Source organism: Rattus norvegicus, chromosome 1, assembly GCF_021556685.1.
Source record: "Rattus norvegicus strain SHRSP/BbbUtx chromosome 1, alternate assembly SHRSP_T2T, whole genome shotgun sequence".
Taxonomy (NCBI): Eukaryota; Metazoa; Chordata; class Mammalia; order Rodentia; family Muridae; genus Rattus; species Rattus norvegicus.
This window is the reverse complement of record NC_141534.1, coordinates 166,311,035-166,323,802: the sequence shown is the minus strand read 5'-3', so window position 1 is coordinate 166,323,802 and position 12,768 is coordinate 166,311,035. Positions and strand designations below refer to the sequence as shown.

At 54.1% G+C, this 12,768-nt stretch overlaps 1 protein-coding gene across 6 annotated transcripts in view; it reads right to left on the bottom strand.

Moving 5' to 3' along the window:
• The window catches only part of Gdpd5 (glycerophosphodiester phosphodiesterase domain containing 5), an 81,854-nt gene that overhangs the window by 22,943 nt on the left and 46,143 nt on the right, over positions 1-12,768 (bottom strand). For all 6 annotated transcript variants that reach the window (XM_087582263.1, XM_087582256.1, XM_087582279.1 and 3 more), the window contains 1 exon segment: positions 1,502-1,605. In XM_087582263.1, the coding sequence (XP_087438389.1) occupies positions 1,502-1,605 (104 nt within the window).

The following is a 12,768-nucleotide window of genomic DNA, read 5'->3' as shown; positions in this document are numbered from 1 at the left end:
ACACGTGTTCTTGACACCGACCGGCTGTATGATCATGGGTGAGCATCCTTTCTTGAACCCCAGTTCGCCCATATATTACAAGGTATGTGCATCTGTCTAGGAGTTGCCACTGAGGCTGGCAAGCACTGTTCTCATGCATCCAGAGTCTTACCCATGCTTTAGGCACTTACAAAGATGCATGATTGACCTGTGATATTTAATAGAGACCAGGGCCCAGCTCCGGCACGTGAGTGGGCCTGGCTCATCTTGCTGGACTACAGTGCAGATGGAGGCAACAGTGTGTCCTTTACTGTGTCCATTAACGACAGCGTCCAGGCAGAGTGTGACAGTTCATATTGTCAATCTAGAATCACCTAGGAGGTGAACCCCTGAGGGAGCTTCTAGATTGGGTTAAATGGGGGTGGGGAGACCCATCTTAAACGTGGGTGGTGCCATCCCATGGGCTGGGATCCTGGATTGACTACAAAAGAGGAGTCAAGATGAACCCCAGTCTTCATCTTCCTGGCACAACATAAGTAGCTGCCTCGAGGTCCTGTACCAATGACGGTGACAGGTTGTACTCTGGAATGGGAGCCAAAATAAGCCCTTCTTTTCTGAAGTTGCTCATGTCAAGTATTTTGTCACAACAATGGGAAAGTAACTAACAGGCAGGAAGGTGGACAGCAGGCTTCATGTCCCTTTAACAGAGTCCCAGGATCCTAGCAGAATCCTTGAACAGCAGTCCACAGGAAGCTGTGGGTCAGCGGTTCCCCCTCCTGGAGACTCAGCCTCCTGGGAAGCAGCCCTGTGTCCTGCCCCAACTCAGCCCCCATGTCCTGGTAAGGACTTGCCGAGGCTGGAGTTATCCTACCACAGAGGGAGAACAAAACCCAGAGAATACCAGAGGCTTGCTCCCTAGCCATGACTCCCCATGCTAAAGTTTTCAAAATCTGTTGGTGGAAGACTTCTCCAGAACACAGAGGGTCTTCCTCCCACCCCATGCCTTTCATTGGTCAACGAAAGCTGACTAAGGAGAATTCGAGGGAGGGCCCTGCCCTTGGACCTGCAGTGCCCCGAAAGGAGGCACAGCTGAGTCAGACAGCTGCTTGCATGAGCCAGGGAGCCTAGGCTAGGGACAGCCTCTTCTGCCCAGGCTCTGGTCTTTCTGGGCCTTGGAGCTCTTGTCTACAAAGGGGGCTGGTGACCTTCCACCTCAGGCTGATGCTGCCCTGCCTTCTGCTCCTACTCCTCACAGCCTGGACCTACAGAGGATCACCATGTCTCCTTGTAAACTAGCTCAGGCTAGTTCCCATGTCTCCTCCTCCAGAAAGCCCTTCTGAAATCTCAGGGGCACGGAGCTCTCCCTGTTTTACCAGACTGTGACAGGCCCTTCACTAGAGGCCTGCAGATACACAAGAGTAGGGCTCCGATGGGCCTTGCTCAAGGCCCTAGGGTAGAACTCTCTCAGGGCCGAGCTGTGCAAGGAGGCTCCAACTTGAGCCCTGGGACTCCCCCCACTCACCAGTTGAACTCATCGTAGTCATTGTGGACTCCCCACCAGAAGTAGAGCCAGGTGAGCGTGAGGCTGAAGGTGCAGACAAGGAGCAGGAACCACAGGCGTTCCCACTACAAGAGCAGAGCAGAGGGTGGCGTCAGTCACATCGGGCAGTTCTCTCCCTGCCCTCCCTCCCTGAAGCCTCAACTGCCAGGGGCTGAGGCTCAAAGAGGTCCAAACCTGCCCAGTGTCACATAGCCAGGTTACAGAAGAGTGGACAGCCAGGAACAGATAGGGGTCCATGACGGAGCTGCAGGCTAAGGTCTTTCTGCTGCATCTGGAGGCCTGCCACTGTGTCTTAGCCTCTTAGCTGGGGAGCTGTTCCCTAAAAACCTCTCACAGAGTTTCCTGCAGCCCAGACCAGCCTTGAACTCCTATGTAGCTGAAAATGGCCCCTTGATCTCCACTTCTACATGCTGGGATTATAGGCATGTACCCCTTTCCAGTTATTTTTAAGGTTTATTTTATGACTACGTGAGCGTGTGTGCATGTGTGCGTGCGTGCGTGCGTGCGTGTGTGTGTGTGTGTGTGTGTGTGTGTGTGTGTGTGTGTGTGCGCAGCTCTGGAAGCCAGAGGCATTAGGGATCCATCTGGAGCTGGAGTTCTAGGCATCTTTGAGATGCCCAACATGGATGCTGGGAATCAAACTTGGGTCCTCTGCTAGAGCAGTGTGTGCTCGTTACCCCTGAGCCAGCTCTCCTGCCAGCCAAGAAGTCTTTAAGGCAGTGCTGAGTATCGAACCCAGGGCTTTGTGCATGCTAGGCAAGCACTATCAACTGAGGAACACCCCAGCCCTTTCCTCTCTCACCCTCCATCCTTTTAGGCCCACACAGTAGGCACAGCTTCCCACTTCTACTGACAGAAACACTGATGTCCGTAAGACCAGCCAGCCTGCCAGAGTCACTCAGATAGGTAGCAGGCTAGGAGCAGTGAGTGAGTTCTCTGACTGGATGAGGTGTAGTGACTGCCTTCTCCCTCTGGGGCTGGGGCTTTGGGGCTGAGCTGGGGTGGGGCGAGGGGGTCACACTTTTTTGACTCCAGTGGAAGTGGGTGAACACAGACCCAGCCATGCAGCTTCTGGGAGCCTGGGCTCAGAAGCTGCAAATGCACCTAGCCCTAGGTTTTCCCCTCTTCCATCTCTCTGTTGATCTCAGCAGCACACACTGGGGCAGATCATCTTGCTGCACCCTAAGAGAAGCTGCTGAGGTCAACAGAGATGATTTGCAAATGAGATGAGAGAACTCAAATTAGTCAGCCAGGAGCGCTGAGTCTCCAGCACAGAGCAGCCAGCCTGGCAAAAGTGTAAAGAATTCCAATTGGCTAACTTCCTCCTGTTCCTCACCGTTCAGGCCTTCCTTCTGTGTGTGACCCCTGACCCCCAGCTTTACCTCTTCAACTGAGAAGGACCACAGGCTTGGGCTTGCTACCCCAAGTTCCTATTTCCTATGGAGGACCTATGGAGTTGGGTCACATGCCGCCCCCTCTGGGAAGCCTTCCTGGATTCACTTCTACTCCCTCAAACCTATTGTGCTCCTCAGTACAAATGCTTGTCTTTTCTAAATCCACCCTGTGCCCCCAGAGCATGTGGGATCTGTTAGTATTGATGACTAGGAAAGAGGGTGCCAGGGGAGAAAAGACATTCCCTAGCTTCCTGGAATCCTTCCATCCCTCATCAGTAGCTAAATATTGTGTTTGGAGCCAGACTACATGGGAATCTCAAATCCCCATCTACCACTGACAGGCTGTGCATCCCTGGACAGTTTACTTAACCTCTCTGTGCTCTCTGTGTGCACATGAATGACATACAATAACAGCACTCACATCACAGGGTTGAAATGAAGGGCTCCTGGCCACCATGCGGAAGAGGTTCTCAACCCAGAAAAGTCATGGCTCGGTGCACACTGACACCCTCCTGCCAGCATGAGTCACTCAAGTTGGTGACCCATGCTTGAGTGAGCAGTTGCCACCACTCATAGTCATGTGCAGAACCAGGCTGCTTGGCCTAACCCTGCTCTGCCTGTGACAGCAACAGTTCTCGAAAGCCTAGTCTCCTGCAGGTTCAGAGGTGGGATAGTCTGGCCCACTGCAGGTTCAGGGGTGGGATAGCCTGGTCTGCTGCAAGTTCAGGAGTGGAATAGCCTGGTCCACTGCAGGTTCAGAGGTGGGATAGCCTGGGCTACTGCAGGTTCAGAGGTGGGATAGCCTGGTCTGCTGCAAGTTCAGGAGTGTGATAGCCTGGTCCACTCCAGGTTCAGAGGTGGGATAGCCTGGCCCACTGAAGGTTCAGGGGTGGGATAGCCTGGTCTGCTGCAAGTTCAGGAGTGGGATAACCTGGTACACTACAGGTTCAGAGGTGGGATAGCCAGGTCCGCTGTAGGTCCAGGAGTGTGATAGCCTGGTCCACTCCAGGTTCAGGGATGGGATAGCATCTCAGAGAAAAGTCTGCCTGTGTCTGCCCCACCTGGGCACGGGCCAGCATAGCCCCAGACTAGGAGAGAGAGAGAGAGAGAGAGAGAGAGAGAGAGAGAGAGAGAGAGAGAGAGCCCTCACTAGGACCAAGGCAGGACACTTGTCTTCCTGTGTGGACTGATCTCGGGGCTGTCCAGATGGATGTCATAGTAAAGGAGCAGAGTGAATGGTACTCAGTCCTCCTCCCCACATTCTGGCCCACATGCTGCATGAGAGACTGCACCTCCTCCATCCCCCCACCAGGCCCAGGGCCAGTCCTTTGGGGGTTTTGCCTACTTGCTCATGGAAGACTTGTTTCTTTCAGTCTCACTGACATCTGACTCCCACTCAGTATGGCATATACCTCCCTATCATGTTAGCACAGACTCCCACTAGCCTCAGTTCCACGGCCTCCAGCTGGGAATTGACAAGGTTAGAGCCAATAATAGGTAGGCAAGGCACCTGGGCAAGGTGGGAAGGGCAGGACCTCGGAAACCAGGAACTAGGAACCTCATTTTCAGAAGCTAGGGCTGGGAAACCTAGTGGTTAAGGTCCTTTAGAAACTGGAGGTCATTAGGCCACAGGCAGCTGATGGAGGGGAGGAAGAGAAAGGCACATGGTTGTACCAAGAACAATCAGAGGGAAAAACTGAAAAGCAGGGATTGGAAGAAAGAGGACGAGGAAGGAAGGTGAGGAGCGGGAGAGGAAGTGGCCTTCCACTGATAAGAGGTTCCCAGGGGCACTAATGGGCTTGGTCTGGGAGAAATGCCTGGGCATGCTCTCTGCCCATTAGCAGGGTCTGGCTCAGCTCCTGTGATGTGTAGAGAGAGGGCCTGCTGCCTCACCGGTCTCGGAGGCCACACCAGTGGACCTTGAGGCCCTGGCCCTCTGCCTCTCCACATTCATAGGAATGTGCCGGAGCACGTGATGATTCAGAAAGGGAAAGATCATCGAACCACCTACGGGTGAGCTACTGAGCCCTACCATTCGAGGCAGTTACCACGCAAGTGTAAGTTTATTATGACAGTCATCTGTCAGACAGCAGTCAAGGCTTCAACATGGGCAAGAGGTCACCAAGCAGGGGAGGAACGTGGACCCCAGGAGTTTTGAGATGCTCGCCTGAACCTGTCCTACCACTCTGGGACTCTGTATGGCAACCCCCCGCCGAGGTTCTGTTCACCCTTCTCTTTCTGTAGGCTGTACCTCCAGGCCTAACCTCTGGCTCCTCGGGGACACCATTGTGTCCCTGTAACACCTGACAGCAACCTCCCACCTCTGAACAGCCTGTGCTGGCCCTTGGCACCCGGCAACCTGCCCTCCAGCTGCACGTAGCTGCAGAGATAGGAAGGGTGTCTGGGCTCCAGCTCTGTAGGTTAGGCTGTGGGCTTTAACCTCAGAGCCTGGAGTCCTCACATATAGGATGGGAATGCGAAACCTTACCTTGGAAGGGTGCTGTTGAGTAAGCTAAGCAGCTTCCAGTGGCCCACGGTAGGGGTAAGAAAAGGGAAGGCTCACCGACTAGGTTGTATATTTCTTGGGGAGTGCTGGAAAGAAGTGTGGTCTGGGTCCCCAGGGCCTACCTGCACACCAGGACACAAGGTGGTACTCTGATACAGTGTGAGAAGGCAGGAAAGGATGGACTCGAGACTGAGACTTGAGGAGACTGGGTTCAGACTAGCAGACTAGCCTCAGGCCCAGGGGCCCACTGAGGGAAAGAAACCATGTTTCCTTCTGAGCCTGGGCAGCTGGGGCTGCACTAGGGACGACCCCTTTGCTGATTGGTAGTTCCAATGATCCCACAGTGGCAGGTAGCAGCATCTCCGCTGGGAGAGAGCCCAGGCCTGGTCAGGCAGTATCTTGTATCCCCGCTCCATGGGATGGATGCTGATGGCTGATAACTGACAGAGGATCCCTAAAGTTCCAGCCCCACAGCCTTGTCTCACCTCCTCCCAGTCTTGCCCTGGCCTCCCAGGACCTGAGACCCTTTGTGGCAGTCAGGGCTACAGGACTAATTTCACCAAAGGTCATGGTTCCTCCTCCCTAGCTCCTGTAAATGGTTATCCTCCTTGCCTGACCCCCACACCAGAGCACTCTCCCACGCTCGCAGAAGAGTTCAGTAGCAGTCAAGCTCTAATAGTCCCCAAGCCCAGCTGGACACAGGAAGTATGGGCACCAGATGGGGTGGGGCGACTCTGCTACTGTTGGCTTCCACTCACTGTCAGCTCCTGTGTACCCCCAACTGCCACGGGGATGCATACAGCCACCCATCACTGCTGGTGTAGTCAAACAGAGCAAAGTCCACCTGGCTTCTGAAGTCTATGATCTCACAGTGCTTGACAGAAGGTGTAGGCCCCACACCGGCAACATGGAAGACTCAGACTCATACGCACTACAGCCCGAGATGTCACCCTCAGCTCCTGCTTCCTGTATACTGCCCCCCCCCCCAGACTGAGGGTAGGAAGTCAACCTACTTCAGCTCAGGCAGCCTCAGCCTGACCAGCAGTTGGACTCGGACACACAGCCATGCTGGGTTTGAACCCTGGGATGGTCAGAGCTGAGTAGCCTTGGAGACATCCAACCTCTTTGAATGCCAGCTTTCTGCTCTTAGAATGAGGGCAGGTATAGTGTGTCACACAGGGCACTGAGAGCTCTCCTGCAGTGTGGCACTGGCCAGGCAGGGGAGCTGTCCCCTTAGGTCCCTCTCTCCTGCCTCCCTACCTCCATCCAGGGGAGCTCCACTTTGGTGGAAACCATGCAACCCATCCAGCCAAACGGGTCAAACAATACTGGGGTTAAATGGGGGGAGGGGAGAGAGAGAGAGAGAGAGAGAGAGAGAGAGAGAGAGAGACCACACACACACACACACACACACACACACACACACACACGGACAGACTGAGGGGAGGGGGATGGGGAGACTCGAAGAGAGAGAGAGAGAGAGAGAGAGAGAGAGAGAGACCACACACACACACACACACACACACACACACACACACACACACACACGGACAGACTGAGGGGAGGGGGATGGGGAGACTCGAAGAGAGAGAGAGAGAGAGAGAGAGAGAGAGAGAGAGAGAGAGAGAAAGGAGAGAGAGAGAGAGAGAGAATGAATACCACATATCACAGCTGGGCTTTAATTCCAGCCCTTCTACCCACCGGCTGGGTGGCTGTGGGCCAGGCATTCAGCACCTCAACCCTCAGCTTCCTCCCTTTTCATGGGGATGACGTCATCACGAGCTCACAGGAAAGCTGTCCCAGTGATTACACATGTAAGCTGTAAGTCGCCAGATCCACCATGGTTCCTATAATTACCATGCGCGTCTGACAGCCCTTTAATTATGTGAAGACAGCGATGAAGTCTTCACCCTCCCGAGCTCTACACCGAGCCTTCCTCTAGCTGCTGAGGACAGCAAGCCCATTGCCTGCACCTGGCCCAGGCTGGGCACCATAGGCAGCCAGACAAAGAGATGGCTCAGCAGGCTTTGGACTATGGGCCCAGGAGCAGGCTGAAGGGCAGGAGGCTGACCGTGAAAAGACCCTGGCGTGGGGCTCTTCAGCCCCTGCCTCACACACAGGCTTCAGCCTTCACGTTGGGACACAGAGGGCTGCGGGACTCTTCATAGCATTGGGGATCCAGCTCTCGACCTCCTCCTCCCACAGTGCCTCAGAGCAGATGGAGTCGTCTCGGGAAACTGAGGCTTAGACAGGGAGAGTGGCAGGCCTAAGGTCACAAAGAACAAACCCAGGTCAGCCAGAATTGGCAACCGGGCCTGAGTCCTCTGTGGTCCTCAACTGTCTCAATGAAACAAGGACCAGGACGTGTAACTAACCGTGTCTGGCCACAGAGCAGCGGGTGAAAAGAATTTCGGATTTCACCATCTCTGAAGAAATGGAGACACTAAGAAGCAAGGTAAAAAATGGCCCAGAAGCATGACCGTGGGGCTAGGACACCAGCAAGGGACTGCAGAGCAGTGAAGAACATGGCACACGGGGTTGGGATGCAGGGACGCGCACTCTGAAAAGCTCCCTACCTCACACCCCACTCCAAGCCCCACCCCCACCACGACTCTCTTCCTGTCACTCCTCTCAGGGCTGCTGAGCCTTTCTTTCCCTGTGGAGACCCAGCAGTCTGCAGCAGTGACCAGGGACACTCGGGTCCTGGGCATGAGTGAGAGCAAGAACTGCCTAAAAGCACAGAGGACAGTGGGTTTTACTGTCTGCTCTGGGAGAAGGACACAGAGGGCTTCCTGGAGGAGGAAAGAGGGCTGGAAGGGAAGGGCTTGCTGTGAGGACAGGGCTGGGGAACCACCATCTTGGCAGGAAGGAGCAGATGATGCAGACGTGGAGCCGTCAGGTCTCATTCAGGGAAATGATGTCTCCTCTTAATGGTCATTTATTTTTATTTAAAAAAATTATTACTGGGCATGGTGGTCCATGCTTTTAATCCCAGCACTTGGGAGGCTGAGGCAGGTGGATCTCTTGAGTTCTAGGACAGCCAAGGCTACACAGAGAAATCCCATCTCAAAAAAACAACCAACCAACTAACACGCACGCACGCACACACGCACGCACGCACGCACACGTGCTCAGATGCCATGGTACCTATGTGGAAGTCAGAGGATGATTTCGGCAGTTGGCTCTCTCCTTCCACTGTAGGTTGCAGACTTGGACTAAGGTCACCAGGCTTGGATGACAAGTACCAGCACCTGCTGGCTATCTCACTCACCTCCTCTTATTTTTTAAGCCAAGGATGACTCTGAACTTCTGATCTCCTGACTCTACCTTGCACGCACGTGCTGGGATTACATGGTGTTAGAAACGTGAACATCAAATTCATCAAGGCTGGCACATGCCAGGCAAGCACTCTTCTTACCGAACTACACCTCAGACCCCCAATTTAAATTTCCACATAGTCAGGTCTACCTGCCCCTTTTACTTTCTTCAGTGCCGCCTCTGTGCTTGAGGAAAGCATCTGAGCGCAGACACTACACTTAAGCCATAGTTACAGCAGGGAATCACGGCTGTACCTTCAGCGCGGAGACCCACCCACCCTCCAAGAGGGTCTCCAGAGCCTGCCTAGAGCAGAAAGAAAGCCTCGAGTGTCTCTCCATTTACATCTTTACAAACCCTCTGACTTTCTCAACAGTTTTCTCCATGCTTTCTAGATAGAAGAAAAGTTTAAGAGTAGGGAAGACACATTTCAATCTGTCTGGAATCTATTCTGGTGTGTGACTTGGCCTTGAGCAGACTTTCCTTTGGCTTAGCTGCCCCCAGTGTGTGGTTCAGCTCTGCTTGGGAGTCCCAGAGCATGCACATCTCAGCATCCAGTGACACTCTTGTCCCATCCTCAACTCCTGTCCCATGCTCAACTCACCGTCCCATGCTCAACACCAAATGAGGGATGGGGGTATGTGGGCTGGGAAGGGGCAGGGGTTCCCGGGAGGCAGAGATGGGCATACCCTGGCAGGATTATGCTGGCTCTGGACCAGGAGATTTGGAGGAGGGGCAGCCAGGCAGGGCTGAGATAGACAACAGCATTAGGACAGAGTTGGGAGGGGATTATTAGAATCCCACTGCCAGCCAGTTCCTGGCAGCCTAAGCGGCTGGATTTATTTCTCCAGGCTACAGAAGGCTGGGCAATTAGGCCTCTGTCTGTCCTCGCTTCTGCCAGGGCGCCCTCAGAGCAGCTCATTAGGTGGGAGGAGGGTCAGCTTGCAACTCCTCTTTCCTCCTGCCACCCCTCGGGCACAGAGGAGCTGGAGGACCCTCAGGCCCACCCGGTTTTCAGACCCATGCTGGAATAGTTCACATGGCCTCCCTAAGGGGTGGTCCAGCCTCTATCTACTCAGGCCCAGGGGCTGCCAGTCCCGTTCCCAGAGGTCTTCTCCTGGCTTCTTCCTCACACCCTTCCACTGTAGAAGGAAAGGATGAGGCCCAGAGGACCATTCCTAATCCTTCAGGGTCTGTCCCTGTAGCCACCAAAAGGTGAATGTCATCATGGGACACCTGTAGGAAGGGCACACTTTTTTCAAGGTTAGAGCAGGGTCTCTTCTTCCATGGATAGGAGGCCCATGGGTACCTGCCACCTAATACCCCATTTAACTGGCAAGCAAGCTGAGGCTGAGAGACCTGGGGCTTGCCTGAGGGCCTGGGCAGTATCAGAAGGAAGGAAAGATTTGGAGACATAGATGTCTGGCCAGGACTGCCCGTTTGTGTGTAGCTGGATCTAACCATATCCTGGAATCTGTTTTAAGGGGCTTCATTACCAAGCCAACCCTGCAGTCTTTCTTCCCCTACAAAAACCATCCAAGACTCAAACCACAGGCTGCCAGGACAGGAAGCTGGGAAATTCCCCTCGTCCACCTGTAGAACGAGCCAATCTCAGCTTCTAGGGTGGCCTGGGAAGACCCAAGGCTTGAGTCAGCATCCTCCCCTTCCAACCACAGCCAGAACCCAGAGAGGCAGCCTGGAATACAGCAGGCCCTCTATCATAGGTGTATCTTCCTTCTCCAGACCCTGGCACTCAAGAGTTTAGAGGTTCCACCCCAACATCGGTCAGCAAAATGCCAGGCACCCCCCCAGGCAACATCCTCAGTCACTGTCCACTATCCAAGCCGTTGTCTATCCTCTTAGCACCACCTTGCCAAGCCTGAGTCAGGCCTTGAGTCCACTGGGAGGACCAGAAACCTTGTCCTTATGGCCAGCACTGGACCAAAGGCTTGTGGTTGTGAGAGCCACATGATGGGGGAGGAGAGTGACAGCTTGGTTTGGTGGAAAGTTCTCAGTTAAGTGAAGGGAGAGAGGTGGGGGTTGGACAGTGGGAGCCATACCTCTGTGGTGAGAGGACGAGGTATTCAGGATACAGAGAACCGCTTGGTGTGGTCAGCATGGTTTGTGTGGAAGGGGGAGGGAGGGAAGCACTCATCCACCCCAGGAGGGAGGCCCCTGGGACTGAGGACACTGACTGGTCTGTCCATTCCCAAAGGCTCACTCACACCCTCACAGTACAGTCTGCCATCTCTACAGTGGCCTCCAGCTTCCTGGACTAAGAGTTATGGTATGAGAGGAACTCTTTCCAAGGCCCTGCTGGGGTCAGCCTGTGATTGGACCTTCAAAGTGTCTGTGACATCCCTTCTCTTGCCTACACTTTTGCACATGTGCGTGTGTGTACGAGCACATGTGGGCATGCAAGTACGTCACCTCACCAAACTCTTCTGGCTCCCTGGCTCTCCTCTCAAGGGCTGTCTGGTGCTCTGCACAATTTAACACCTGGGACCTTCGCATAGCTTGGCCCAAGGCTAAGGCCTGGGCTGCTCAGCACAGTTGCGGGCTCAGGCCTCCCTGTAACCTATTTTCCCTTCCCCAGATGAGGTGCAATGCCTTTCAGCTCCCAAACATGAGTCAGTAGCAACAGACACCTTGCCCCATACATGTACCACACACTCCCAGCATTCCCGGGACCTGGCTTTGATTTTCCTGTATGTCTATTCATATCTGCCCTCTGACCTTTCCCAGCCTGGGTTCTCTTTCAAGGGAGGAGGAGAGAAGCAGGTCGGACACAACTGTGATCTGTGAGTATGTACCAGAATAGGTTTGTTGATCGAATACATAAATGCCTAGCACACTGGAGGTGGAAGAGGGGAGAAGATACAGGCTGGGGTGGGGGGGCGTGAGCAGGGGGTGTGCACTGTGCCAGTGGCCCCTCGGTGTGAATCAATCATTCCTATTGGAGCCCCATTTACAAGCTGGGAGGGGTCAATTAAGGTCATAACAAGCTTTTAAAAAGCAAGTGCAGCACAGATGTGCAAGACAGCTGATTAGCATACTCTGCTGGTTGGTGCCTAGCTAGGAAGTTCCTCCAGGCCTCTGACCTAAATCCCTCTCCGTATGGAAGTTGGTTTTGACACTGCTGCCTTCAGGGGACCAAGGGATTTATGGGGCTGGTGGGGGGAAGGGGGCATTGCCAGAGGTGGGAGGGCCAGGGACAACCAGAACAGTACTGTGTCACTGAGTCCTTAATTGGCAGTATTAAAGTAATGACTCGCAAACAACAGCCAATTAATTATTCCCAGTTATAAAAAGCTCTGCTTCCCTTCCCTCAGCCTCACTGCTCCACACCCTCAGCTGGGGGCAGGAGAGGCCAGTCCATCTTCTAGCTCCCTGCCTCCTGCTTCCATATGGTGCGCCCTGTGAACAAAGGCTTTGGGAGTGGTACCGAGGCCGACGTGGGTGGGCGGAGAGTGGCCTTCGTGGAGGAGTTCTTTTCCAAGCTCTGGGATCTTGCTCATACCCAGGGACTGCTTGGAAGCCAGTCAGGCCTGACGAGACTGCCACTGGGGATCCCAGCCTGGCATCGGAGAACCACCCCGCCTCGCCCAGGACCCCCGCTCCTCAGTCACAACTTCCTGACTCTGCTCCTGGCCCCATTCTCCATGAGCTCTCATTATCTAAGCGCCAATGCAAGCTGTCTTTGTGTGCCTCCAGCCCCCAGCAACCATGGCTGCAGACCTGTTGTGACCTCCTGCACATCTGCTCTGTGTCTGAATTTCTCCATCTGTGAAATGGGTGCACAATTAAATGTGGCCAGCAGGGGCGTTGGAACAATTAACCAGGCATTGTTTGTAAATAATTTGCTCCCTGCATGCTAGTGGGTGGCTCTACAATGCTAACTCTTACCATGACTATCTGCCTTATTTCCTAGTTCCAAGGATGAGAGGGGCACGGCTCAGCCACTCACTGTCTCCCATTGCAAGGTGAGATATGGAGTGGGGGAACCCTTGCAG